This window comes from Hyaena hyaena, unplaced genomic scaffold (assembly GCF_003009895.1).
Source record: "Hyaena hyaena isolate Hyena2069 unplaced genomic scaffold, ASM300989v1 scaffold_38, whole genome shotgun sequence".
Taxonomy (NCBI): domain Eukaryota; kingdom Metazoa; phylum Chordata; class Mammalia; order Carnivora; family Hyaenidae; genus Hyaena; species Hyaena hyaena.
This window is the reverse complement of record NW_024080670.1, coordinates 2,132,789-2,159,352: the sequence shown is the minus strand read 5'-3', so window position 1 is coordinate 2,159,352 and position 26,564 is coordinate 2,132,789. Positions and strand designations below refer to the sequence as shown.

At 56.4% G+C, this 26,564-nt stretch overlaps 1 protein-coding gene across 1 annotated transcript in view; it reads left to right on the top strand.

The window, feature by feature from the left end:
• ASS1 (argininosuccinate synthase 1) overlaps nt 1-23,674 on the top strand; it is a 52,279-nt gene extending 28,605 nt beyond the window's left edge. The window contains exons 10-16 of the mRNA XM_039229554.1: nt 1,111-1,201; nt 3,985-4,069; nt 4,583-4,647; nt 12,856-12,987; nt 17,686-17,842; nt 21,969-22,034; nt 23,393-23,674. Coding sequence (XP_039085485.1) covers nt 1,111-1,201; nt 3,985-4,069; nt 4,583-4,647; nt 12,856-12,987; nt 17,686-17,842; nt 21,969-22,034; nt 23,393-23,438 — 642 coding nt within the window. The 3' untranslated portion in view covers nt 23,439-23,674. The remainder of the gene's footprint in view (nt 1-1,110; nt 1,202-3,984; nt 4,070-4,582; nt 4,648-12,855; nt 12,988-17,685; nt 17,843-21,968; nt 22,035-23,392) is intronic.
• The last annotated feature ends 2,890 nt before the right edge of the window (nt 23,675-26,564 follow it).

Genomic DNA, 26,564 nt, shown 5'->3' with positions numbered 1-26,564 from the left:
CGGCTGGAGATCTTGACCCCTGGCTCTGAGGGTATTTATTTCCCACCACTCGAGGACCCGGCACGTATTTGTGGAAGGCCTCAGGGTTCCCCGTCTTGTGCCAGGTTCGGGCTTGCACAGAACACAGTCTCAGCCAGGGTCCCGCCCCCCTCATTCCTCCTCAGCCTCTAGCTCTTCATCTGTAGATAGGGTGATAGCACTTGACCTTCTCACCAAATGGGGCTGCTGGGAACCTGAAAGAAACTGCAGATGGGAAGAGACATGTAAATATCTGCAGGATTCTGAAAGCAATGATTTAAGGACCTGCGTGTCCCGGGGTGTCCCAGGCGGAAACTGCTGGGTGCGGGGTGCGCCCAGGAGAGACTAGAGCAGTCAGGCTGAGAGGCAGGTCCCCCTCCCCTCAGTGGCAAGGAGCCTTGGCTGGAATGGGGGGGGGGGGTAGCCAGGCCTCAGGAGCCCCAGGCAGTCAACAGCCCCTCGACTGCTGCATCAAGACGAGAGGCCCATTTTCCAACGCACCCAAGGAAAAATATACATAAAGGTTGATGCGTTTTCAAATGGGTTTTTGCTTTGCTCTTCTCTTTTCTCCCTGTGAGTATTAACCTCGGGGACCCCGGGGACGGCTCGGCTCGCCGGAGCACCTGCTGAGGTCACGCGTAGTCATTAGCTTTGCGGTCAGTGCAGAATAAACCCCAATTCCCGGCGCCTGCGAGAGAGCGTGCGCCCACTCCCGGGAAGCCCGCTGCCACCCGCCCGCTCCTCCAAAGTCACACTTTTCTTGCCTGACTTGTTCTTCTGCTGCTATTCTATTCTATTCTACCTCCAGCTGTGGGGGCGTCGAAGAAAAAGATGAGATCAAGTTGAGGGGAAAAATTGTCTGATTTCTTGAGCCCTTTGTTTCCCGGGCCCCTGGCAAGCGGGGGGCTGGCTCCGGGCTGGGGGGGCGGGGCTGGGAGGCCCACGGGCCCGTGCCAGTCAGTGACAAGGGCCGCAGCCCCCTAGTTCTGGAGAAGGGGTGCAGGTCTCTGCAGGAGGTGGGGTGCAGGGACTGGCAGGGCACGGCTTGGCTCTGGACACCCCAACCTCCAGCCTCTTTCTGTCTTTTATCAGAACCAAGCGCCTCCGGGCCTCTACACAAAGACCCAGGACCCCGCCAAAGCCCCCAACAGCCCTGACATCCTGGAGATCGAGTTCAAGAAAGGTAGGTGTCTGCCTGCTGGGACTCGAGGGGGTGGGCGCTTGGGGCCCAGGAGCCTGGGCATGAGCTCCCTCCATCATCTCCTGTCTTCTGGGAAGTCAGGGTTCCCAGCCCCCACTTCCCTAGATGGCATGGTCCATGGAAGGCTCCAGGCTCGAGAGAAAAGCACCCTCAGCGGCCCATCACCTGGGCCCACGGGTGCCAGCTCTGAAGTGAGAGCATTCCAGTCCCCAAGCAGTTGTTTGCCAGCTTTGCAACTGGTGTTGAAAGCACCCGCCGTCTGGCATGTTCATGGTGGAGAGTGAGGTCTGAAAGGGATGTGTCTGGTACAAGGCTCCGGCCCCAAGGAGGGGCTCAGTAAATGGCCTCGGGGGCCCTCTGACCCCACCGCTAAAGCCTTAGCCAGTCCTATGCTCGATGCTGTGCGCACCCCTACCCCAGACTCAAAGCTGCCACCACTCTCGCTCCCTCTGGCCGTGGTTGGGTGTCCTTGCCTTTGCTGCTATCGAGACATGTTTGCTGGCCTGAGTGCGCAGGCTCAAGCCCGGCCCCAGACACACCTCTTGGCAGTGAGGACAGACAGGAAGGCAAGGTGAGCCTGGTAATGAGAAGGGCATGACCAGGCTCAGAGTGAGGGCTCAGGGCGCCCCAGGAGAGGACCTGCCCAGGCAGTTGTAGAAATCAGGGAGGCTTCCTGGAGGTGGTGCTAGGCAGGAGCTGGAGGATCCAACGAGGGGGCATGAGGGCCTCCTGAGCCTGGACAAGGAGGCCAGACAGTCCATCCACAAGGTCGCTCCCTGGGCTAGAACAGAGCAGAGGGAGAGGGACACGGCCCCCTCCCCGGGCACCGCGGAGATCTAGGCTGGGGAAGGGGAGGTGAGGTTCAGATCCTTGCCTCGCTCCTGCTGGTGTGACCTTGACAACCAAGTTCACCCCTCTGGGCCTCGGGCTCACTTTCCTAGAGAATAGGCCACGGGAATGATGCTCATAGGTGCTGAGCACGGTGCGCAGAGCGAGATGGTGGGAAATAGAGGCTGTTCGTACTTGGGTCATCGCCGCTTCCTGACCTTTCCCGAGAGCCTGGTCAAGCCGGTGGGCATCTTCGTTGCTCCCCGGCATCCGTTCAAATACTTGAATTTCATGCCACTTGGGAACCAAAGGGCCCGTGGTCTGATGGCCCTGAAGGTAGCTGGAGCCCTTGTAGGACATCCCCGAGGATCATCTCCGACAAGGTGGCGGGACAGCCCCAGGCAGCACCTCCAGCAGCCTCCCTCCCACCCCAGGGAGCCCAGGAGAGGGTGGGAGGCGGGCAAGGTGCGGGGGGGGGGGGGGTCCCGGCCACAAGGCCCTGGCAGCCTTTCCTCCAGAAATAGGGCAGCCCCAAGGGCTAAGCTGGAGAAGAAACGTGGTCCATTTTAATGATTTGGGAACCGTCTGGAGGGAAAAAAAAAAAAAACAACAACAGACGGGAGGAGCCGTCCCCGACTACTCCCATTCACTCTCTAGTTAATTTATTTGAAGTTTTAATCTAATTATTAACTATTTTAAAGGCTAAGAGGCTTTCTCCGGCAGCATCCGCTCCTCTCTGGGGCAGGCCCCGTCAAGGCCCCTGCGAAGCCCATAATAGGGCCGGGAGGGAGAGAAAGGGAGAGGGGAGAGGCGGGCAGTGGCGAGAGGGGCTTAAGGTTCATTATTGGGCAGACTTACATTTAATAGCAATTTACAACCAAGTTATAAAACCCCTGGAAATGGGGGTGAAGAATGGCGAGGTGACAGCGCCTTGAGGGAAGCCCCTCCAAGCGGCGGCTGGCTAATAAAGACTCTAAAGCCGCTATTGAGGCTGATTGGCACCCGGTCGCTGGCCACATGGTAATGAGTTGGGCAGATGGGCGGGGGATTATCCGCCAACTTTGAACGGCTTTTCTTTGTCACTGTTACAGCTTTCTTGTTAGCTCCCTGATACATTCATTGCTCATTTCACACCGCTCCAGAAAGTGCCCCCTTGCTATTCAAAGTCAACCCCGAACCCACCCACTGCCCCCCCCTCGCCGCCTTGACTCAGCCCTGCCCTCCCCTCCCCGAGCAGCGGCCACCTCCCTCCTGCCACCCCAAACCGGGCTGCTCTGAATGCACGGACGCCTGCTGGAGCGGGCACCCCTAGGCCCCAGCAAGCGGATGGCTTGTGGTGGTCTGGGGTGCGGGGCCCCGGGGGGCCCACCGGACAGACGCGGCAGGGGGCTGTGAGCCTGTGTGTGCGTGCGCTCGCATGTGCACGCGCACGGGCCCGAGCGCCTCCGCACCTCGGCCAGGCGGCCTGGGTGCGGGGCCGGGGTCTCCCACCCCCCCGACGCCAGACGGCTGTGAGCTTGTGCGCGCGCGCGCATGTGCACGCGCACGGGCCCGAGCGCCTCCGCACCTCGGCCAGGCGGCCTGGGTAGCTGGTGGGACAGAAGGTGCCCGGGTGTAAGACAATGGTGGAGCGTGAAATTCAATTAGTTCAGGGCTGGTTCCAATTTCACAGCCCCTAAATGCAAAAGGGACGGAGAGAATGGGAAGGGTGGGGGGCGCGTTTTTATTGCATTTTCCCTTTCATTGCGGGGGGCGTTCTCGCCCCTTCGCTCTCTCCAGCAGGCCCCAACCTGCACAGGGCTTTTCAAGGAGTCATTTGGAGTCCATATCTGTCACATCCATTTAAGGCGTTGCGGGTGGAGGGAGAGGGCGGGGTGACAGGCGCAGGCTCCTCGAGCTCCGGCCCGCGGGCGCACTGCCCTCTCCTCCCGCCCTAGGGGTCCCCGTGAAGGTGACCAACGTCAAGGACGGCATCACCCACCGCACGTCCCTGGAGCTCTTCATGTACCTGAACGAAGTCGCGTGAGTGCCCGGCCTCCTGGGAACCCACCCTCTGGGCGAGCACTGGCCCAGGCCCCAGTGGCTGACGGTCACAACCTGGGGCTTCGGGGCCGAGGAGGACAGGCCTGGGGCCCGTGGGCAGCCTTTGGCGCAGCCTGGAGGCCTGGGGTGTCCTGGTTGAGCTTCTGGGGCCTCCAGCAGATCCGAGAGCAGGACAGAAGGAAGGATGAGCAGTGAGTAGGGCTGGTGCCACCCGAGGGCTCAGGACAGAGGTCACGGAAGCTGCACACTCGACCGCGTGACCCAGGCAACCCTTTCCCTCTCTGGGTCTCGGTTTCCCCACCTGTACAATGGACGGTGGAAGCAGGGGACCTGGCTCAGATGCCCTTTATGTCCTGGATCTTGGGATGGTGCCCAACACCCCGCTTGTGGCTCTGGCACCCTGCAGCCGAGAGCCCTGCTGAGTGGGCAGCATCTTGACTCCAACGCTGGCGGCGGCCGCACCCCGTTTTAAAAAACCCATTCTCCCCACAGGGGCAAGCACGGCGTGGGCCGCATCGACATCGTGGAGAACCGCTTCATCGGGATGAAGTCCCGAGGTGAGTCTGCCCTCCACCCTCGGGGGCACGTCCCAGCTCCCAGAGACCCCAGAAGCCCCCCAGATCCCCGTCCCATCAGGGTGTCACTACCGCCGTACCACACGGGTGACTTCGGGCAAGTTCCTTCTCCCACCAGACTCCGTTTCTATCCCCGTGAAGCGGGGACAGCGGGCCATTTGTCACTGAGTCCCAAGGGCGTTATGAGAAGCACTATCCCAAGAGTGGGGAGGAAGCTGGGGGTCCAGGAGGGGCTCAGAGGAGAGGGCAGGCTGGGGACAGGCCTGGAAGTCAAGCTTTCCTGTGCCCTGCAGTGGGGGTTGGGGGAGGGGGTGCTGGGCCAGGTTCGGAGGCAGACCAAGCAGGGCCGATTTCACAGTCATTAAGGCTTCTTTGAGGAGGCCGCCAGCCCAGTAGGGCAGGAATTCTGCCAGGGGTGGGCGCTGTGGGCTGCGCCGGTCATGGCGGGGAGAGGGGGGGTGGGCTGCGCCTGGGTTTGGAGCCGCTGACGCTTAGCGAGGATGCCAGGCCCATAGCCACCTTTGGCTGGACCAGGAGTGAAGACGGGTTGGTCCCAACCAAGCAGGTGCCTGCATCTTCTCTTTGGTAAGCGGAGCCCTGTGATTCTTCCGGCCATCACTCACAGGGTCATGAGACCACATCGGTCCCCAGGCCACACCCGCCCCTCCCCCGCCCAGGGACTCAGTTTCCCCATACAAGGGGATCTCAAACCCCTTCACATCTGCCAACGTGTGATGTAAAGCAATGCTGCCTCCTCAGGGACCTTTAAGAAGGAGGGGGGCAATCTTGCAGCAGTTAGAACCCCCAAATTGAGCCCCTGATTTTTTTTAAAGACTGGTGGTGAGCTTGGGGGTCCCCCATTTCGACACATGTTCAGCGCACTTTGCTTAGGTTCATTTTATCTTATGTTATCTTTTTAAGTTTATTTACTTATTTTGAGAGAGAGACAGAGACAGAGAAAGCACATGGGTGTGAGTGGGGGAGGGGCAGACAGAGCCGGGGGGTGGGGGGAAGAGAGAATCTCAAGCAGGCCCCACACCGCCAGCACAGAGCGCGACGCGGGGCTTGAACCCACCAAGCCTGAGATCATGACCTGAGCCGAAGCCAAGAGTCGGACGCTTAACCGACGGAGTCACCCAGGCGCCCCTGCTTAGGGTCCATTTAAAAAGATAACACAACCCGATGCGACGGGGCCAAGGGATGTCCCGTAGGGCATGTTTACGAAGGTTCGCAGTTTTCAGCCGTCAGGACAGCGTGCTGGTCCAGGAGGCTGGGTGTGAGCTCGCACTCAAGCTGGCCCTGCCTTGCCCGGTGACCCCTGACTTGTCAACTCTGCCCCCCAGTTTCCCCACGTGTGAGGTAGTAGGCACGGGGGTGGAGGTTGGATCTTTTCCCCTGTGACCTGTGTGGATTTGTCTCCAAAGGTGTGGGGCAGAGGGAAGTCAAGTGGCTGCTTTTCCTCTTTGCCGTGATTTTTTTTTCTTCGAGAAGCAACCTAATTGAAAGGCTCAGGGAAGGCCTTGTCAGAGCAGTATTTCTAATTAGCTGCTCCCGTTCATCCTCACTTCTCTTTGTCTCTTACCTGTATTAACGTCTAATTAAATGCCCCTTTGTCTCCGTCTGCCTTTGGGAGCCACAGCACAACGTAAAGCGCGCAAGGCAGACCCAGGGGGAGCTTGGAGAGCCACAGAGCAGCACCTTCATTGTACAGAAGGGGGGGGCCAAGGCCAGGGCTGATGCCCAGACCCAGAGAGGCACGGAGTCGAGGCTAAGAGCCAAAACTCTGGGCGGCGGCGGGGGGGAGAGTCCAGGTTCCGGCTGTGTTTGATGGCGGAATCTGCTGCCCCACAAATGGCAGCGGCCCCTGGGGCATGCTGAAAGGTCAAAGGCAGCCCGTGGGAGGCGTCCCCTGTGGCACACACTGCCACGGCCTTCCCGCGCCACCGCTAATTGATTGCGGATGTGTCTCAGTGCTCCAGAGAGTGACACCAGCCAGTCGGGACTGGCACTTGCGGTGAGAACGAACCGCCTTCTCCCCGAACTGGGCTGAGGTCACTCCGCGAGATGGCGTCCCGCCAGGTAGGGAGAGTCCAGGAAACTTGAAGGAGGTAGTAATAAAGGCGTGGACGGATCCGGAGAAGGTGGCAGGAGAATGGGCTTCAGCTGGTAGATGTGGAAGTAGGAACATTCTGGGGGATTAGTAAAGAAATGAGGGAGCACCCCAGGTGGCCTGTTAGGTCTGATGGGGGCTGAGCCCCTGCAAGCTGGGGGAGGCACAGTGGAGGGCTGGCCTTTGGTAGAAAGCTTGAGTCGCCATCTTGGCTCCATCACCACTGGGAAAGCAACTTAGCCTTCTGAGCCTCGGCTTCTTTATGTGTGAAGCGGGTTGTTATGTGGATCAAATACAGAGAGAGCTCTGAGTGGATCAAATACAGAGAGAGCTCTGAGTGGTGGGTCACTACCCTTTACCCAGCAGCGGGGGGGTGGGGCGGGGGGGAGTCATCACCCCTGAAATTCAGAGCCTTGAGATTAGCACTCAGTTCCGACTCCCTTGGCTTCTAACCCCCCACCGAGGAGGACAAGGTTCCCGGAACACAGCCTGCACTCACTGTACCCAGGTCCTCTGTGTCTGTGGGGAGCTGTCCCTAAAGGCAGAGAATGGAGCCTGAGAGCTGTACAGTCTTTGGGATAGACAGTCCGCCTTCTGACTCCCAAGAACATGCTGTGGGACCTTAGCAAGGGGCTTTCCCTCTCTGTGGCCCCAGCTTGTCAAAGGTGGGGCCGGCCTGGGTGATCTTACCCCCCTGGAAGTTGTAATTTGCCTGTTTTCTTATTTGGATCGGAGAGGTGAGAGAAGAAAGCTGCTTCCTGATTTTTCGGGCGGTGTGCTGTTCTTACATCTCCACTGAGTAATTCGTCGAGAGGCTGAACGAGCAGGGGGAGTCCACGAGGGTCCTGGGAATGTCCACACGGCAAGGTTTTCATTAAGTCCGCAGTAATGGGTGAAGCTGTTAATTGTCAGTGATACTGAGGGCAGAGCAGGAAGACACCATCGTCCTTAGCTCCGTGTACAAGGGGGAAACATCGTTTGTATTGATTTTACAAAGCTCATAATTGAAATTCGTTTAAGGGCTTGGTTTCCTTTTTTGGGGGGGGGGTAGGGAGTTAGGCAGTGCTTGTGCCTGGAGCCTGGGGTGGTCATGGGGTCAGAGGGCAGGGAGCTGCGGAAGATGCAGATGGAGTAGCTTTTGCTGTATTGTGGCTGTTCACGTTGTGGCTGTTCACGTTGTCATTATCACATTATCTTTTTAACTCTGGAGGGGGGCTAATTAAGTGAAGTAAATGAAATCAGTGGGGAGGAGAAGGGGGGCAGGGCAGGCAGGGGGAAGCGGGGAAGCGCCAGGGCCTGTCCCGCTCACCTTCTCCCTCCTTCGCCAGCCACCTCCCTCCCTGGCTCACCTCTGCCTGCTGCTGCCTCTTCTGCCTGCTGACTCCCTCCCTCCCCTCCTCATTGCCTGCTTCTCCTCTTCCCTCTCCTGGCTGGCCGTCTCTCCTCCGCCGTGTCATCTCTCTCCCACTCTCCCCTCCTATCTCACTTCCTCCTGCCTCCGCCACTTTCTGGCTAAGAAGAAACAAGGGCTGCCCGCCCACTTACCCACCTGCCTGCCCACCTGTCCAGGCCTCCCAGAGGCTCCGCTCAGATGGAATGTTCCAGATGGAGAGGAGAAAGAGAGAGAGAGAGAGAAAGCTATGCAACAAAGATGTCTGTACCCTCAGAGGTCCACCCTGCCCACCAGGCTGGGGTCTGCAGGGCACCAGGACCATAGAGGATGGCTGGAGACCCACCGTGATGTGCCTCCCCATCACCATGGCAACCGCCTCCATCCTTGGCCCTGGTACCTAAGAGGGGAGCCCTTGGGCTCCAGCCAACCTCCCTTCCCTGGGCCTTTCCAAATCTCTCCCTCTGAACACTGCTTTCCCAAAGGACCAGAGCCTCTGGTCCAGGTGCCCTGATCCCTCACCTCCCCCACCAGACCCCAGCTGCCCGGTGGGTCTCACTCTGTTCTACCAAACCATGCGGTCCGGTGAACCTGGCAGCCTCAGGAACAGAGAAGGAGAGGCCGCAGCAACCCCTCTTCCTCCTTGGTCCACTCTCCCCCCTCCAACCTCCCCTAGATCCTTGCCCTTTTCCCCACCACCCCGCCTTGGCAGTAATTATGGTGTGATTGAGGCTGCTCGGCAGAGAGCCGCTGACACCTCTGTCTTTTTCCTGTAAACACGGGGAGATGAAAATAGACACTTGGAGCCGCTGTGCGTGTCACTGCGAAGATGTCTGTTGTCTCTTCTCCCGTGACAGCGAGACTCACCTGTCATTTCCTCCTTCTTTCTGCGCAGTGGTTTGTATGCCGACTGTCAAAAGCCCCAAATCCATAGTCTTTTAGCATCAGGTTTCTGTCACTGTTTTTTTTTTTTAAGTCATTTTTTTTCCCAGAAGGAATACACAGAAATCATCTGTACCCCCTACCCCTGTGGAGAGGAGAGGGAAGATCTTTCAAATGCTCTCTCTCTCTCTCTCTCTCTCTCTCACACACACACACACACACATACACACACACACACACACACACACACACACCTGAAAACAGCTTTTTGATATGTCACAATTAACTTTAACACCTCCAAGAAAGAGCAGGAGTATTAATTGTGCAGGGGTGCGCCAGGGCCGTGCTTCCTGCGGCTGTCGGGCACAGGGGTCGGGCAGTCCTGGCCACCAGACATGCCCAGCTCCCTTCCTGGAAAACAGCTATCATGGGCCAGCAGCAGATGGCCCTGGGCCAGGTCATAGCTCATGCTGGCTGGATACTTACCTTCCGGGTAGGTCTCCGTAGAAGTTAGAATGAAGAGCAGTTTGCCGGGGGGCCCAGAGGGACAACTGAGGCTGGCCAAGGTCACCCAGCAAAGCTGAGCTGGGAACTCCGTGAAGGTATCATTTCCACGGCACTTCTGGTCCCATGCCTGGCCCAGCCGGACAGAAACCAAGGAGGAATCACGTTCCCCGCCGCACCCCCCCCGCCCCCGGAAGCTGGAAAGGAAGAGAGTTTGAGCTATTGGCCCGCCCAGGTCAGCACTGTCGAGACTGGCTGTGCCAACGTATAGGTGGTCTTTGAAAGCTTCTGGGTTTTTCCAAGAGGCAGCAAAACCAATAATTAGAAGGCCTGTTTGCAATTCAGTAGATACCAAGATCTGAGCACGCACCGGGATGAAAGACCAGTAAAAGCCTTGGTCAGTATCTCACTTTAGGTAGCTCTTGGAAAATTACCGTATTCCCAATGATAAAGTTTCTAGGGTAGTTGAAAACTTGCCCCTTTAATATTGTAGCCATCTCCACCATTCTGGAGGCAGACTTTGTTATTGTTGTTTATTTATTTCTTCGGGGGGGGTGGAGAGTGTGTGAGTGGGGGAAGGGTAGAGAGAGACTCCCAGGCAGGCTCCATGCTCAGTGAGGGGCCCAGTGAGGGATGGGGTTGTTGATCCCACAACCATGAGATCATGACCCAAGCCGAAATTAAGAGTTGGACACTAGGGCGCCTGGGTGGCTCAGTTGGTTAAGCATACAACTTTGGCTCGGGTCATGATCTCACGGTTCGTGGGCTCGAGCCCCGCATCAGGCTCTGTGCTGACAGCTGGGAGCCTGGAGCCTCTGTCTCCCTCTTTCTCTGCCCCTCCCCTGCTTGCACTCTGTCTTTCTTCCTCTATCAAAAATAAACATTAAAAAAATTTTTTTTTAAGTTGGACACTTAACGGACTGAGCCACACAGGCGCCCCTGGAGACAGGCATTTCTAAGTGTTCCACATGTGTCTTTGTAAACAGATGGCTTAATCAGGCAGGTCTTTTTCCGTGGCCCTGGGGGCCATTGGGAGCCACTGGTGTGTGGTACCTTCCTGCCTCAACTTCTGTGCTAAGTTCTCGTAGGTTTTCTGCAGCTTCCCGTTCTCATGCTCTTGGCTTTTCTCAGCCATCCATCCGCCCCCACCTCCACCCGCCCTTCTACCCTTTCTGGTTTGTGGCCATGGATGATGGAGCCCATGTGAACCGTGTTTGCCAGAGTGACCGTGAGGCCGAGTGAGGGTCTGAACAATCCCCGGGACTCCAGGGCTTGGGGCTGGTGCGTGAACTTGGGCTGTTGCTGTTTTCCTGCTGGGGAGGCTATTCCCCCACCCTCACTCCCTCCCCGGGCTTTAGCCTGCTCTCTGTAAAAGTGGTGTTGGCCCAAGCTGGCATTTTAAGGACTTCTTGGTGGATCCCAGTGTTTCCCGAGGGGCCTCTGCTCACCCCCACAGGGCCTGGGCTATGTATTCTATAGGCTGGACTTGTGCAAAAGACCATTTGACCAATGGTTTTGCAGCTCAAAGTCAGGACAATGGCACTGGTGATCCGAAAGGGCTGGTCCTTGCCCAGGGAATTTCTGCGACTCTCAGATGGAAAGATCGAACAAGGTTCGAGCAGGTTCTCAGAGGAGGTTCTCAGAGGAGGGCGTTTCTGGCTGGTGACAGCACGCTCAGCTGCGTCCTTGTCCCCTTCAGGTTCCAGGGTTGAAAACCACCTCCTTTCTGAATTGGGGGAAGGGGAGGCTTTTTAAAACATTTTTTTTTTAATTGAGGTAAAATACGCATCACAGGTACCACTTTCACCGTTATCGAGCCTACAGTCTGGTGGCGGTAAGGACATTCACATTGTCATGCAGTCTCCCCACGGTCTACCCCTAGCATCCTTTTCTCCTTCCCGGAAAAGGAGAGTCCTCACCCTGTAAACAACTCCTGACCCCCTCCCCTGCTGCCCTGGCCCCTGGCGCCCACCCTTCTGCGTCCTATGAACTTGAGGACTCTAGGGGCCTCGTGTGAGCAGAACCTTGTGGTATTTGTCCTCCTGAGCCTGTGGCTTATTTCGCTTGGCGCGCTGGCCTCCCAGGGTGTCCCCACTGCATCCTACATCGGCACCTCCCCCCCTTCCAGGCCGAATAATATTCTACGGAGCGCACTTGCCACGTTTTGTTTGGCCGCTCGGCTAAACGTGGAAGGGCTCGCGTTGCTTCTGCCTTTCTGGCCGTTGTGAACGACGTGGCCGTGAACACGGGGGTGCAGATCCTTTCTGTGTTTTAGGGCAGAGCCCGCGTGGAAAGACAGTGGTACGTTTTCAGGCTGACTCAAAACGTGCCCCGTGAACACAGGAATGTTCCGCGGTGGGCAGAGAGGAAGGGATGGGAACACTTACTGCACCCGCGTGGGAACAGCAGACTCAGGGCGGGTTTGTCCGTGGTCGGCTCAACGCGCTGCCCTGAACTTCATCCGAGAGGCCGCGCTGCTGGCTCAAGAGAGGGTCTGAGTGTGTGCGCGTGCGCAGTCGTGCCTCGGTGTCCCTCACGTCTCATGCGGGACTGCGAATCAGACCTTTCTCCCTGACCGTGCTCAGCACGGGGTCCGGTGCCTCGGTGTCCCCGCAGAGACCATCCGGTCCAAGCAGGTTGTTGAGAATATGGAGCGGCTGGGCCTGACGGGGTAGGGAGGGGGCTTGAGCAAGATGGTCTTCCCACCACCACCTGGGTCTGGGCCCCACCGCCCGCTGAGCCACAGTCGGGGACCTTTCTCCTCCCAGCCTCGGTTTCCCCACCTGGGCCAGTGCTACCACCACAGGGGTCCAGGCTCGCGAGGGAGCCGCTGGCTGAGGGTCGCGTGCGCACACATGTACACACGTGTGCGTGTGTGCGTGCAGCTGTCCCCTCCCCTGGCTCCCCCGTGGGAGGGAGGAAGGGGTATTTGGGGCCCTGGGCTTCACCGTGGTTGGTTTAATTACAGGTTTTCAGCCGCGGGCCGGTGGGCACGCGTTGGGAGGGAGGGGGGAGCGGCTCCGAAACCCTGTCATTTTCCAGCGTCTGAAGGCCTCTTCAAAGGGGGGCATCCAGACATTTTCTCCACAAGCCGCAGAGTGGACTGTCGTGGCCCCAGCATGAGCATAATGACGGGAGCATTTTGCGGCAAGCTGGGAGTGAATGGGTCCGACCGGCTTGTCTCCTGTCAGACGAGTCATTATTATTTTTTTTGTCATTTGCTGACAGTTTGGGTTTCATGCGTTTCTCTCTCTCTCTCTCTCTTTTTTTTTCTCTTTTTCCCCCTGCCTGGAAAAATGGCTAGGTATCTACGAGACCCCAGCGGGGACGATCCTTTACCACGCTCATTTAGACATTGAGGCCTTCACCATGGATCGCGAAGTGCGCAAAATCAAACAGAGCCTGGGCTTGAAATTCGCCGAGCTGGTGTACACGGGTGCGTGGAGCCTTCTGCCCTCCCCTCCCCAAGCCGACAGCACTCTCCTCTGGTCCCATGCCACCCACTGCCGCCCTTGCAAGAGCCCAAAGGATACAGGTGGAAGGGGGTCAAGCGAGGGAAGGGGGCTCCAGCTGCCTTGCCCACTGAGTGTTGAGGGGAATGTATCAGCCCCCCCCCCCACCAAGGTGTCCGGCCTCTCTGCCACCTATGATTCGCATGATGTCAGCAGGGCCGGGGAAGCATCACATGTCCTCCCTGGGTGGCCATGCCCAGCACACGCCAGGTGCCAGGCACTGTGTGGGGACACAGCCGTCCCCGGGAGTCCCTCTCAGCATTCCTAGGAGACTGCCAGCCAGCTCTTCGCACAGACGGGGAAACTGAGGCTCAGAGCAAACGGGCCCTGTACAAAATAACACAGCCGGAGGTGGCCTAGCTGGGTCTGGCCCAGGTCGGGCTGTCTCCAGGCAGAACCTGGAACCGCCTCAAGCGAAGGGCAGCCTGCCTTGACCGAGAACTCAGCGCCAGGTCTGGGCGTCGCAGGAGCCAGCTGTAACTAGCACATGCACGGAATGATGGTAGCACGGAGTATGGGTGGGTCTCACCCCATTTTACAGGTGAGACCCGGGTTTCTGTGCCTTACCCGTTGTCTCAGAGATGGAATCCAGGCCCCCTGGCTCTAAACCCACCCCTCACCTTGTGGAAGAGCGGTCCCCAGGTCCAGCCCGTCACCCGTGCTTGTCTTGCCCAGGAAGGAAGCCTAGTTTTTCAGATTTTTTAGATGGTTGGGGAGAAAGTTAATAATACTGTTTGACGTCACGTGGAAATGATAGGTCATCCGAATGTCAGTGTCCGTAATAGTTTTCTGGGCACAGCCGTGCACATTGGCTGACATGTTATCAGTGGCCATGCTGAGCGACAGTGGCAAGTCGGGTAGTTGTCAGGAGAAACTCCACATGACCTGTGAGCCTGAAATAGTTACTCTCTTCAGCGCCCTTTCCAGAAAATGTTCGCTGACCCTGCTCTGTGACATTTACTGTCTCCTTAATGTGAGAAATCACATCAAATAGCCCCTCCGAGCTGTGGCAGGGGACAGGGTGCTGCCGACATCCATGGGGCCCTGGACGTCAGGGGGCCCCGGGAAAGTGAATATTAATAATCCCTACCCTGGATGAGCCTCTGCTGCTCTCTCTCGCTCATCCCCGCCCCCTCCACTCGGAGGTTCCATTTCCTCTGAAAGCTCCTAATCGCTGCAACTCACCTTGGGGTTTCAGGGGGACTCGGTGGTTATTGGCTGGGTGATTTTGCCCTCCCATTGTATCCGGCAGCTTTGAAGCCGGGTCCCCCTCCTTCCCAGGTACAGACAGGTGTTTAAATACCATTGTCTCCTGCGGGCTCTCTTGCTCAGCAGGGTTTGGACTGAAAGGTGGATTCTGGTTACAAAGTAGGAGACTCATTAAGCATGGCAGGCCCGTGGGGGAACGCACCTGCCCGGGGCTGCCGGCTCTGAGACCCGGGGCTCTGGGGAGGCCGAGTAGGGGCAAGCCACCAGCCACCACCCTTCTCATCCTAGAAGGGCATCACCTCTTGCTGAGGGGCCCGGAGCTGGGCACTCACGGGGATTACCCCATCTTGGCTGCATAGAGGTGAAGACACTTGAATGAGGTTTCGCGGCTGATGAGTGGTGGATTTGAGCCCAGGACAGGCCAGCTTCAGAGGCCAAGGGCTCAGCCACTCCAGTAGATCCTGGGAGGCAGGGGGTAGGGGGGACAGGGAAAGTGGGCTGGGGCCCTTAGAAAAGGGAAATTGGGTGGGTGCACGGAGCATGCGTGGGGGGGGGGTTCCTTGGTGTCTGGGGCACAATTTGGCCCTAGGCCGCGGGCTCAGCGCCTCTCCACCTGACCCCCAGGGTTGAACCCATGTTGTGTTATCCACTGAGCCGTCCAAATCCCTGAGTTACAGCGATTAAGAGGTTTCAAAGGATTATAAATACTCGCAGTCCCAGGTGCCCCAGGTTTAAGCAGGCTACTCAACCTCCCCGTGCCTCAGTTTCCTCATCCGAAGAGCAGGGATAATAGATGTACCTGTCTCATGGTGAGGACTAAGTGCGTGAACGTTTGTGAAGCATCTAGAACAGTGCTGGCAGAGGGGAGGGGCCACTGCAAAGCATGTTGAAAACTACAAATGCCTGGGATGGTTTCCAAATACAGACGCAGGGACCTGGGGTCTTGCTCTGCCCAGTTATATAACCTTGAGCAGGTCTGCCTACCCTGAGCCTCAGTTTCCCCTCCTGTAAAACATAGGGCACCAGTCCAGGTCTCTTCACAGTTCCTAATCCTAATACCTCAGTCACTGAGTCACTCCACTGTGACACTTGGCTTCCTCCGAGCACAGGTAGGGAGACTGAGGCACGAGGAAGCCCGCCCCACTCTCAGATGCCCCGGTGGCTGACCGCTGTTCATCTCCCGCGCCTCACCCCTTCCCCAAATCTCCCTACGGGCTTGTACAGAACCCCCCCCTGCCCCCCAGGCACAGACCCTGGTCCCAACCCACAGGGTCATCCTGGCATGACCTCAGCTTCAGGACCCATCTCCTTCAGGGCACAGAAGCTCACCTCCTCTCCCCTCACCTCAGTTACTTCACCGGAAAAATGGGTCTAATCCACAACTCAGAACAGAGGGCCGTCGTCCCAATTAGCTCAGCGCCTGGCCCGGCCCAGCCCCGAGACGCCCCTGCAACACAGCAAGCTCGCTGTCCCTCGCCCTAGGCCGGGTCTGCTGGGACAAGAAATCTGAGAGCAAGACCCCGGTGTGGTAGAGGTGGGAAATCCCGAGATAAAGCCCAGGCAGGTGCTCCCACGTGGGTCCCCCCGGCCCCTATCTCTGGCTCCATCTCCCTGTCTTCCCGCCCGCAAGCTTAGAGATCTAATTATCCTGACTTAGAAAGATGGCCAAGCCACTGGGGCATGGCAGGGCAGGGGGCGGGGGCCACCAGTGTCCCCTCTCTCGGGGCTAGCATCGGGAGCACTCTTCAGGATCTCACTGTGGCCTGGGACGGCCCCTTCCTCTGCGGGGGTCTCTCTCCCCGTGTGCAGTGAGGACTGGCGGAGGATATTCGAATCTCGAATTTAAAATGCTTAGGGCTCGGCCCGCATCCTGTCACTGAGGCCACACAACCCCTGGAGAATGGTTAGTAACATCTCGTTGTGCAAACAGGGAAACCGAGGGACAGGGAAGTTGGGTTGCTTGTCATTGTGCAGCGGAGGTAGACCCAAATGACAGGTGGCTGGAGAGCGAGGACCCAGTCTCTTTCCCTCCCTGCCTGGCCCTCCCCCACTGCTGCGAGCCACCGGACCCCATCCCGGAGAAGGCCTGCTCCCCTTTCCCACGGACAGCCTCCCAGGTGCCCCCCTGGAGGCCTGGCCTCCAACAATAGCCGCAGACCCGGGGCTGACCTGGCCCTTTATCAGGGCAGGAGATCTCGCACCATCTGGCCCCACAGCTGCCCAGGTGGGCTCACCTTCCCAGCTCCGTTTCAGAGAAACCCTACCCCTGAGCTGTCCCTCCCCCAGCCCTGGCTGTGGGGCCCCCACCCTCCACAAAGACTGCGAGGAGATGGCTGTCTGCAGGTCTGAGCCTGTTGGTGCTGAGATACCACCCTGGGGATGCCTGGGGACGCCCCGGGACAGCCTGGGGACAGAGCACACCAGAGCACATCGCCTTTCCTGGCCTTAGGGCTCTGGGTGCCAGAGTGTGGAAGAGGGGGAGGTAGCACATCTCTTAGGCACCTCGTGTGCTGATGGACGTCCATCCTCGGATGGGAAAATTCCAAGGTTATCATGAAACGAAGCTGTTATAACTTGGGGACTAAGGACAGACGCAGGCCCCTCACCATAGCTGGTGTGTGACCCTGAGAAACCTCAACTCCCCTGAGCCTTACTTGCTCACCCAGAGAAGAGAGAGGCTGAGAGTTTTTCTCATAGGGCTGTTGATGCCAATTCAAAGAGGTGAACTTGGCAATGCCTATGCTTCATTCATAAAAATATTTGCGTATGAAAATATTAGCAGTTTGTAGACAGGTTACTGACATCCAGGGAATGGGGGAGGGGGGCATCTTGGTTCTTGGCCAGGACGCCAGTGTGTGGACGTCACACACAATGAGCCCCCTAGTCCTGGGAGGGGATGCTGTGTCATCCCAACCCAAGAGATGGGGAAACCTAGTCAGAGAGGTGAAGGCCACACACGCGTGGCCTTTCTGAACCCCAAGCACCACCCGGCTGCCCCTGCTGGGCCCTTCCGGTGCTCAGCCTGGGGTCACACACACACATGAGTCTTACTGGGGGCCTCCCGCCCAGCCGCTGTCCGCTGTCCTCAGAACACTGAGCTCCCAGGGGGCCAGCAGCAGCGTCCCTTCACCGCTGTGTCCCCAGTGCCTGGCCCGTCGCGCTCCCCGCATGTCTGGCATGAGGCAGAGGGTTAGCCCCGCCCCTCCTGATCATTGCAAGGGCACCTCCGTCCCCACAAGAGACCCGCAAAGCCACAGGCCAGGCACATGGGCTTACGCCACAAGTGTGTGCCCTGCCGAGACTCAGCAGCCAACAGGGCAGGCCCACACGCCAAGGGCCGCCATGACGGGCCGAGCCATGCGGCTCTCCAGCGCGGTGGCCCCCCCAGCACCCTCCCCCGTTCCTCCCTGCAGGCTTCTGGCACAGCCCTGAGTGTGAGTTTGTCCGCCACTGCATCGCCAAGTCCCAGGAGCGCGTGGAAGGGAAAGTGCAGGTGTCTGTCTTCAAGGGCCAAGTGTACATCCTCAGCCGGGAGTCCCCGCTGTCCCTCTACAATGAGGAGCTGGTGAGGTAGGTGCCTCCACGCTTGCCCCAGCTGGGGAAGAGACCCCCCACGGCCAGGGTCCCTTCTGAGCAGCTTCCTCAACAAAGATGAGCACGTACAGGACATGGAGGAGACAGTCCCAAAGAGAATGGACGCTACCTCTGCTCTCAGGGTCCTTACAAGCTAGATGGGGAGAAAGGCACCTGTCCAGGGATCACTTGAAAGAAGAATGCGGAAAAGGGGGCGTCAGGCTGTGCAGAGGTGCAAGGTACTCTGGATAGAGTGACAGGTGTGGAGAAACTTCCCTGAGGAAGTCACCTTGGAGCTGGCCTCCAAAAGACAGGAGCTAACCAGATGGAGAGGGAGCAGGGGAGTTTCCAGGGAGGTTCTGGGCCTCAGAAGAGCCTAGAACATTCCAGGCACTACCAGAACCCCAGGAGCAAAGGATTAGAGCATGGGGCTCCCGGACCAGGATCTTAAAGGGAAGGACCCATCAGATCTTGGTTTTCCAAGGTTCCTTCTGGCTGCCCCAGAGAACGGATTTGGGTGAGTTGGAAGTGAGCAAGGGGGAACGGAACAGCACCCCATGGGACTTGCTGGTGGCTGGGGCCAGGCTGATGGTCCTGGAGCCAGAGGAAAGCAGAAGGATGTGACAGATGGTGAAGAGGTAGAATCGAGGGGCACCTGGGTGGCTCAGTTGGTTGAGCATCTGACTCTTGACTTCAGCTCAGGTCGTGATCTCGAGGTTCATGAGACTGAGCTCTGTGTCAGGCTCTGTGGTGATAGTGCAGAGCCTGCTTGGGATTCTCTCTCTCTCTCTCTCTCTCTCTCTCTCTCTCTCTCTCTTCTGCCACATGCACTATCTTTCCTCTCAGAATAAATAAATAAACTTTTAAAAAGAGAGAGAGGTAGAATTGAAAGGGCTTGGATGTGCAGGGAAATGGAGAGGTATGGAATCACCTGACATGAACAGCTGGGCGCACTTTGGTGGCATTTCCTGAGTTGAGAGAATTCTTGAGGAAAGATCGTGCATGTGGATTCAGACACCTTGAGGGTGAGTCCTCTTTGAGACTGAGCGGGAGAGTACCCGGTCGACCCTTGGACACACGAGTCTAGGGTAGAGGAGAAATTGGGTTGAAGACAGTGGAGAGTGGTGGACAACTCGATGTTTTCCGAAGCCAGGAGGAAGCCGGCTGCTGGCTGGGATCGGACTGAGACAGGAAGGGAGCCTTGAGGGGCCTTGAGGGATCTTGAGGCCAAGCCGAGGGTGCTGACAAGGACCCAGGACGGGCTGTGTAGCCCAGGTCAAAAAGACAGCCTTGGCCTTTGAGCTGCACCTGCACTTGTGCATGAGACCATGGCCTTCACCAAGGATCAAGGCATCCCCTTTGGAGGTCACCTGGCCAAACCAGAGGTGGGGACAGACAGCCCCCCCCCCCAACTCAAATCCCAGGCCCAGATCGGCCCCTGCGGAGGCCTGTTGGGAATTAGCGCGCGCGTTCTGTTTGGCAGTCAATATTATTTTTCTCTTTCCCTTCTCCTCGCCGTGTGGAGCGTCTCCCCCCTTCCATCCTTCTAAACACTTTATAAGCCATAAATATAACCGAATCAGTTTAGATCAGTCGGGGTAAATGTCAAATTATCTTCTCTCTTTCTCTCTCTGGCTCTTTCTTCCCTCCCCCTCCGAATCAACAGCCTCTAATAATCTGCCCAACCCTTCATTAAGCCTTACAGCCTCACTCAGGGAGATTAAATGAAGAAAGTAAAAAGGGGAAGGGAAAAAAAGAGAGAAAAGCAGGCACATTTATTCTCACTGTGTCTCCGACCATTTCCCCTTTCTTTTTGATTTCTACATCGCTGACTTGAAAGCCCTTGAATGACAGCGTCACAGGGACCAGCGAGGGAGCTGTGAGAGGCAGCAGGGCTAGAAATGCAGAGGCGCAGTAGGTAGAAAGTAACGTAATTATAGAGCAGGTCAGAGCCACTCGAATGAACAAAAATAAAAGCACAGAGGTTTTCTGGAGACCGTCAGGGGAGGTAAAAAAAAAAAAAAATCATTGTAAACTCTTTTGCCACCGCCACCGCCCCCCCCACCCCACCCCAAACCACAATTTTAAAAAGAGGTTTTCCAGCTCCTGAGAAACACCTCTCGGACTCCTCGGCAGCCTTGCGGGAAGAGTCGGTCCCTGGACGTGGGCCTCCCTCTGCAGGGGCTGCTGGGGCGGGCTGGACGGGCCCACGGGGGAGGGGAGCGGGGACCGGGGGATGGGAGCAGGGAAAGTTTGTTTTGACACGTGTATCAAGACGGTGTTGAAAAGGCAGCCGCGCGTGGAGGGGCCCTGAGCCCTGGCTTCTCCGTGGGTGCGCACAGGGGTCCTTCTGAAAGGGGTGGATGGGAGTGTATTTCACACTTTGTGTGTGTGTCGGGGGCGGGGGGGGAGCTACATTTATCATCCAGAGCAAGGTCTGTAACAGGGATCTATGGAGGCTGATGCTTGAGTTTGGTCCAGCTTTTTCTCCACCCAGTTGGGGAAGGGGGGGTGCCAAGAGGGAGCCTCCCCCCTTCCCCTTCCCCTCCCCCCACCCCCGGAAGTCTCTCATCTTCCCCCTTCCAGGGAACTTGCTGTTCAGCTCCAGGTGGCTTCGGCCACCTGAGACCTGGAGGGGCCAGCGGAGGTGAGGAGGGAGGGAGGGAGGGGTGGGAGTTCATGGGCAACTTCACAGCCCCATGAAGGTCAGGGCAAGGGCACAGTGAAGGTCGGGCCCGGGTCCTAGACAAGTTGCTGGGCAGTGGAGCCCAGAGACCCCAGTTCCTGTTGTGAAAGGTCCACGGCCCACAAAGAGCCAGCCAGAGGCGCAGCCTTAGGGCGGGGGAAAAAAAAACAAAAAACTGGCAGATTCTCCTCTGCCCCCATCCTTCGCAAGCTCACCTCTCCCAGAGAGGGCTCCTGAGGGGACAGGCCGTCCCCTTGTCATTGAGAACCTTGAGACTGCTTTGTCCTGAGGCCAGAGCTCTGGAGACAGGAAGACAAGGGGCTGATTCAGAGCAGGACGCGTGAGAAACAGAGGAGGGACCTCTCCCCACCAGAGGCTTGTGGTGGCTCCGTGGGGACAGATGTGAGTCCACAGCGCCTGAACTTGTCCCCGAAGAGCTTCTCGAAGTCGTGATTAAGGAAGGCAGATGGGCGATTGATTGCTTACGTCTGCCACCCCGACCCCTCCCCACCCCACACACCGTGGGCCCTGTTCTTTCCTTGGCACCTGTGGGTCCTAGGGGCCCAAAACATACCTGAATAAATGAAGGAGGGAATGAATGATACAGTAGCAGCGAGTGCTTGCCAGGGGCCAGCTACATCATTTCGCGCAGAGCCGAGTAATAACACCGAGAGCCCCGTTTGGCCAGTAAAAGCCTGGAGTTCAAAGAACAGGAGTATTTGCCCCAAGCTCTGTGGCGGGGAAGGGGTGACAGCTAGAACGTACCTCCCCCCAGCCTGCAGGACTGTGGTTGGGAAGGGTTTGGGAGGCTAGCAAAGGGAAAACAGCCCCAGAGCTGAAGCCTGTCGAACCTGGAAGATGGCACTGGTGGGGGGGGGGGGGGCGGACACTGGGAACAGCAGTGCTTGACCAGGTGCTTTTCGCGGCCAGCTGGCCTGGGGCAGGCGTCAGGTTTGTGGATGGATTAGACAAGGTCTTGCTGGCAGCCTTCCTGCACCAAGAGCTTGAGAGGCGCCGCCACAAATCCGAGGCTGACCCACGTCCACACCCGGGCCTTCGGGCCACGGGATGCCATGAGCTGTCGTGGGAGGCTCCTCGCAGTGTCCTGCCACCACAGCCCTGAAGGCAGAGCTGGCTGGGCCAGTTCTCTGGTTCATGGGAGGATTGCACCAGGCTGGGGCTGGCTGAGCGGGGACCCTCCCTGCCCATCCATGGAGCAGGGATGAGGTGCCCCGCTCACCAGCCCCAGCCACAGCCCCTGGCCCACAGTAGGGCTCTGGAATTGGACAGAGATGCAGTGAGAAGCCCAGGTTTGGGCCAGCACGGCAGAAATACTTAGGTATCTGGGAGCCCAAGCCGCACCTGGGCCCAGAGATCCTCTGACATGGGAAGCAAAGTCTGGGGCCGTGCGGACAGGCTTCTATTCTCTCTTTGCAGCATGAACGTGCAGGGCGACTATGAGCCAATTGATGCCACCGGCTTCATCAATATCAACTCCCTCAGGTGAGCAGCTCTGGGCCCGGATGGGTCCTCAGACACCCCCCCCCCCAGGTGTGGGCATCAGGCGTTAATGGGACCTCAGCTGCCCTGCCCTAGACAAGCCCCACCTTCCTGTCCCTCTGCTACTGCATCTTCAAGTGCCTGCTTTGGGCACAGCCAAGAGCCACAGAGGGTCCTGGGTACCTGGGTTCCATGTTTCTGGGGGCTGCCCGTTGCCTCTGACATCACCCCCACCCTCTCCAGCTGAAAGAAGGACTCCACTGGGAGCCCCTTGCCTGGGTGGGTTAGAAGGGAAATGACAGAGAGGTTTGGAAAGGACCCTCAGAAAGTCACCAGACCAGAAGGCACCCGGTGCCTACACGTCTGCAGACCCAAGCTTCAGGTATAACTGGAAACTACCCGGGGCCACATGGATCCCCGTGGCATGTGTCATCTGAAGACACTCAGGCCTGGGTTCAAATCCTGGCTTTGCGGTATGGTCTCAGACCCCTTCCAGAACCACCAGGAAGCATGTGGCCTCATTGACCATGGCCACCACCTCACAGGCGTGGCGTTTTGTAGGAGTCCTCAGAAATCAAGTCCTCAGCCCAGACCCTGGCCTGTGGGACGAGCACAGCAACTGGTACCATGTGCTCCGCCCCGGGGGTGTCGGGGGAGGAGGCATGTGCACAAGGGCAAACAGGGTCATTTATTACCAACGGTCACCATACACTAAGCCACTCCCAGGCACCCTCCTAACTAGTCTCAGTTAATTCTTACACAAAGTCGCAACTCCAGAAACAGGCCCAGAGTGGTTAAGTAACCTGCCCGCAGTCACACAGCTAGGACGTCACCGAGCTGAGTCCAGAAGGTGTGTCGGTCCAGCCCCGGGTTCCTAGCCACCGACTTCCTTCTCTCGGGCTGGGCACAGAGCCACCATTTTCTCCCAAAGCCAGGCTCTTGTCCCTGGTGCCGAGATGGAGGGAGACGTTGAATCCAGCCTGACCTTCCCGGGCGCTCTCAGCTCCCGCAATCACCTCCGCCGCCCCGCCTCCCTCGCCCTCTGTATTTTATGACTATAAATCCTTTTCAGTGGCTCCAAACACATCGGGTTTTCATAATGGCCTCTTCATCTCTTCCATTGCCAGTTAAATGCTTTGTCTTCAACAATGCCAAGCAATGTTTTCCTCCAAAGATAAATTAATTACATTATCTGATTGGAGGGCAGGAGGGGCCAGGGCAGGAGTGGGAGAAAAAAGACAACTTCACACACATCTTAACAAGCAGCTGCCCCCCGCCCGGGTTGGGCCTGAATTAATTGAACCGAGTGCATGTTGTTATTGTTAATTTACATTTTTCTTTGTTTTGAATCTGGTTTACAGGCTGAGGGAATATCATCGCCTCCAGAGCAAGGTCACTGCCAAATAGACCGGTTGACAATGAGGAGCTGGGCCTCCTCGTTTGCCCATCTCCCAAGTACAGGCGCTAATTGTTGTGATAATTTGTAATTGTGACTTGTTCTCCCCGGCTGGCAGCCTGGTGGGGGTGCCAGCCCCCAGCTTTGTTCCCGGCTCCCCTGCAGCCTGTGGAAGTGGGCATGGAAGGGAAGGGGGGCGTGCCTGCACTGTGGAGATGTAAAATGACAATTAAAAAAAGATACATTAGTCTTTTGTTTCTTTATTTCTGCAGAGAGAGGATGTGTGTGTGTAGTCAGTCGTGCTCTTCTTAGACCAACCTTTGTGCTGATTTAAGGGCCGCCAAAGCCACCTTTGACCGGCGACCCTGTTAATCTGAAAGGATCGGACCATCTCTCCAGCAAAAAAAAAAAAATAAACCAGGGAATCCAGATGTGGGCCCCTGTGTCAGCCTGGCATTTTGTCACCGACTGTGGCCCCGTGCCATGTCACAGGGAACCAAGGAGAGTTTGGGTGACACCTGGGGAGCTGTCGCGCCCACAGCCCACAGGGAACAGACCAGAACGGCGGCCATGACTGCCCGCAGGAGGCTCCCCGACCATAGCACGGTGGCCTTCGGTGGCCCAAATTATGGAGGAGGAACCCCGAGTGAGAAGAAAAGCCTGAACAGAGAATAGAAAAGGACAGACACAAAATTTAGTGTTCGCTCTTGGGGGAGGCCACCTGGCCTACAAGTTGCCTGCTGTCGCCCCTTGGCGAAACAAGGCCCAAAGCCGCCATGTCTGTGTAATGGCTCCGCCCCCTCGGCCATACCCATTGGGCCAGAGCTGGACACCTGACCCAAGCTGGCCCAATCAGAATCTTCTTCCGGGAACCGGGCGGGCACAAATAGCCGGAAGTGAGGACGGATGCCCTCGGCCTGGGTGGGATGCCCTGTTCTCGGAAAAGCGGAGGGAGACGGGAGGAGTGGGTTTCAGGTTTAGAATCCGAGGTCCCATCCGGCTGTGCACCATGGTGGCAGTGGCGTTTCTTAATCCGGATTCTCTAAGACAGCCTGAAGTTCTCCTAACCGATGATCATTTAGGGCTTAAGCCTCTAAGGAGGGAGTGCCTGAAACTTGCAACCAAAGTAGAATGCTGACCACTCGGCCCCGGTTCTGACCTCCACCCGACTGCCTTTGCCAATGAGGGCTTCTTTCAAAACAAGTTTTGTCTTTAAAACTTCTTTTTCTCTGATTATAAGAATGAATTACTCAATACTAGTGTTGCCAAACACTTTGCTCTATGCTTTATTGACATTATCTCACTGGATCTTCAAAACAACACTGTGAGGTAGACACTTTCACCTCTATTTTACAGAAGAGTCAACAGGTGCAGAGAAATTGATTTGCTAAAGGCCATTCGGCTGGCAAGTGACAGCCAAGGACCAAACCCCGTCCTGGCTGGTCTGCAAAACCTCTTGAGGTCATGTCCTTAATCATCATGGTCGGCTGTGTCTTACTAAAATTTATTGAAATTTCATGGAAAGAATTATCACTCATCAGCTTACCACCCAGTTACAAACACTGCTTCTATTTAGTTTATTTCTTTACAGTCATATTTTTCTATGCTTATAAATATTTTTGCAGAGTTCCTTAAGCTAAAATATTTTAAAACATTTTTTAATGTTGTCTTTATTTTTGAGAGAGAGACAGAGCACGAGCAGGGGAGGGGCAGAGAGAGAGGGAGACACAGAATCCAAAGCAGGCTCCAGGCTCTGAGCTGTCAGCACAGAGCCGATGGGGGGCTCAAATCCACAGACCATGAGATCATGACCTGAGTGGAAGTAGGTCGCTTAACCCACTGAGCCACCCAGATGCCCCTAGGCTGAAGTATTTAAAAAGCAGGTGTTGTGCTCTGCTTTAAAACATTAACATTATATGGATCTGCCGGTTAAGCGTCTGACTCTTGGTTTTGGCTCAGGTCATGATCTTAACGGTTTGTGAGTTCAAGCCCTGCATCGGGCTCTACACTGACAGTGCAGAGCCGGCTTTGGATTCTCTCTCGGGGTCCCCCCTCTCTCTCTGCTCCTCCTCTGCTCATGCTTTTTCTCTCAAAATAAATAAATAATGTTAAAATGTTAACATTATATCATGAATGGTTCCCTACATCATTAAATCTCTTTTGGAACAACAGCTACAACAGCTACATAATATTCCATTATATTGGGGAAAAAACCCTAAGTTACTCATTTATAGATTTATAGATCATATAAACAATTTTATATAATATTCATTTTTATATAAATTTTATATAATTATTTATTTTATAGAAATAAAATAAAGCTGTTGACAGTTCAGATCCTGGAGACTGCTTCTGATTCAGTGTGTGTGTGTCTCTCTCTCTGCCCCTCCCCTGCTCATGCTCTGTCTCTCTCGCTCTCAAAAATAAATAAACATAAAAAAAAAACTTACCATTTTTGTCCCTGCATATATGTCTCCTTTTTCTGCCTGCTTTTTTTAAGTTTTTAGAAAACATTTATTTATTTATTTATTTACTTATGAAAGAGAGAGAGAGAGGAGAGCAAGGGGGGAGGGGCAAAGAGAGAAGGAAACAGAATCCCAAGCAGGCTTCCCACTGTCAGCGCATAGCCCCGCTCAGGGCTTGAACTAATGAACCATAAGATCACGACCTGAGCCAATTCAGAGTCAATTCAGAGTCAATGGCTCAACTGACTGAGCCACCCGGGCACCCTTTCTCTGCCTGCCTTTAAGACTATATTTTTATTGCTGATTTTCTCTTTATTGCTGATTTCCAGCAATCTGATTATGAAGTGCCTTGCTATGGTTTTCTTGTGCTTATTCTATTGGGGTTCATTGGACTTGAACCTGTGGGTTTTTATCCAATGTGGAACATTTTTGGCAGTTTCTCCTCTCCGTTAACATATGTCACATGCTTTCCCATCCTTCCCATTCCCACCATGTCTCCTATCTTGCTTGGAGTAAAAGCCAAAGTCCTTCCCGCAGCCAGCACCAACTACCAGACACAGAACTGAGATCACGCGAGAACTCCAGCTCCGTAAATTGCCGTAAGATGCCGTAAGATGCCGTCGAGCCGTAAGATGATGGCAGCTGCCTGATTGATCCCACATAAGATCAGCA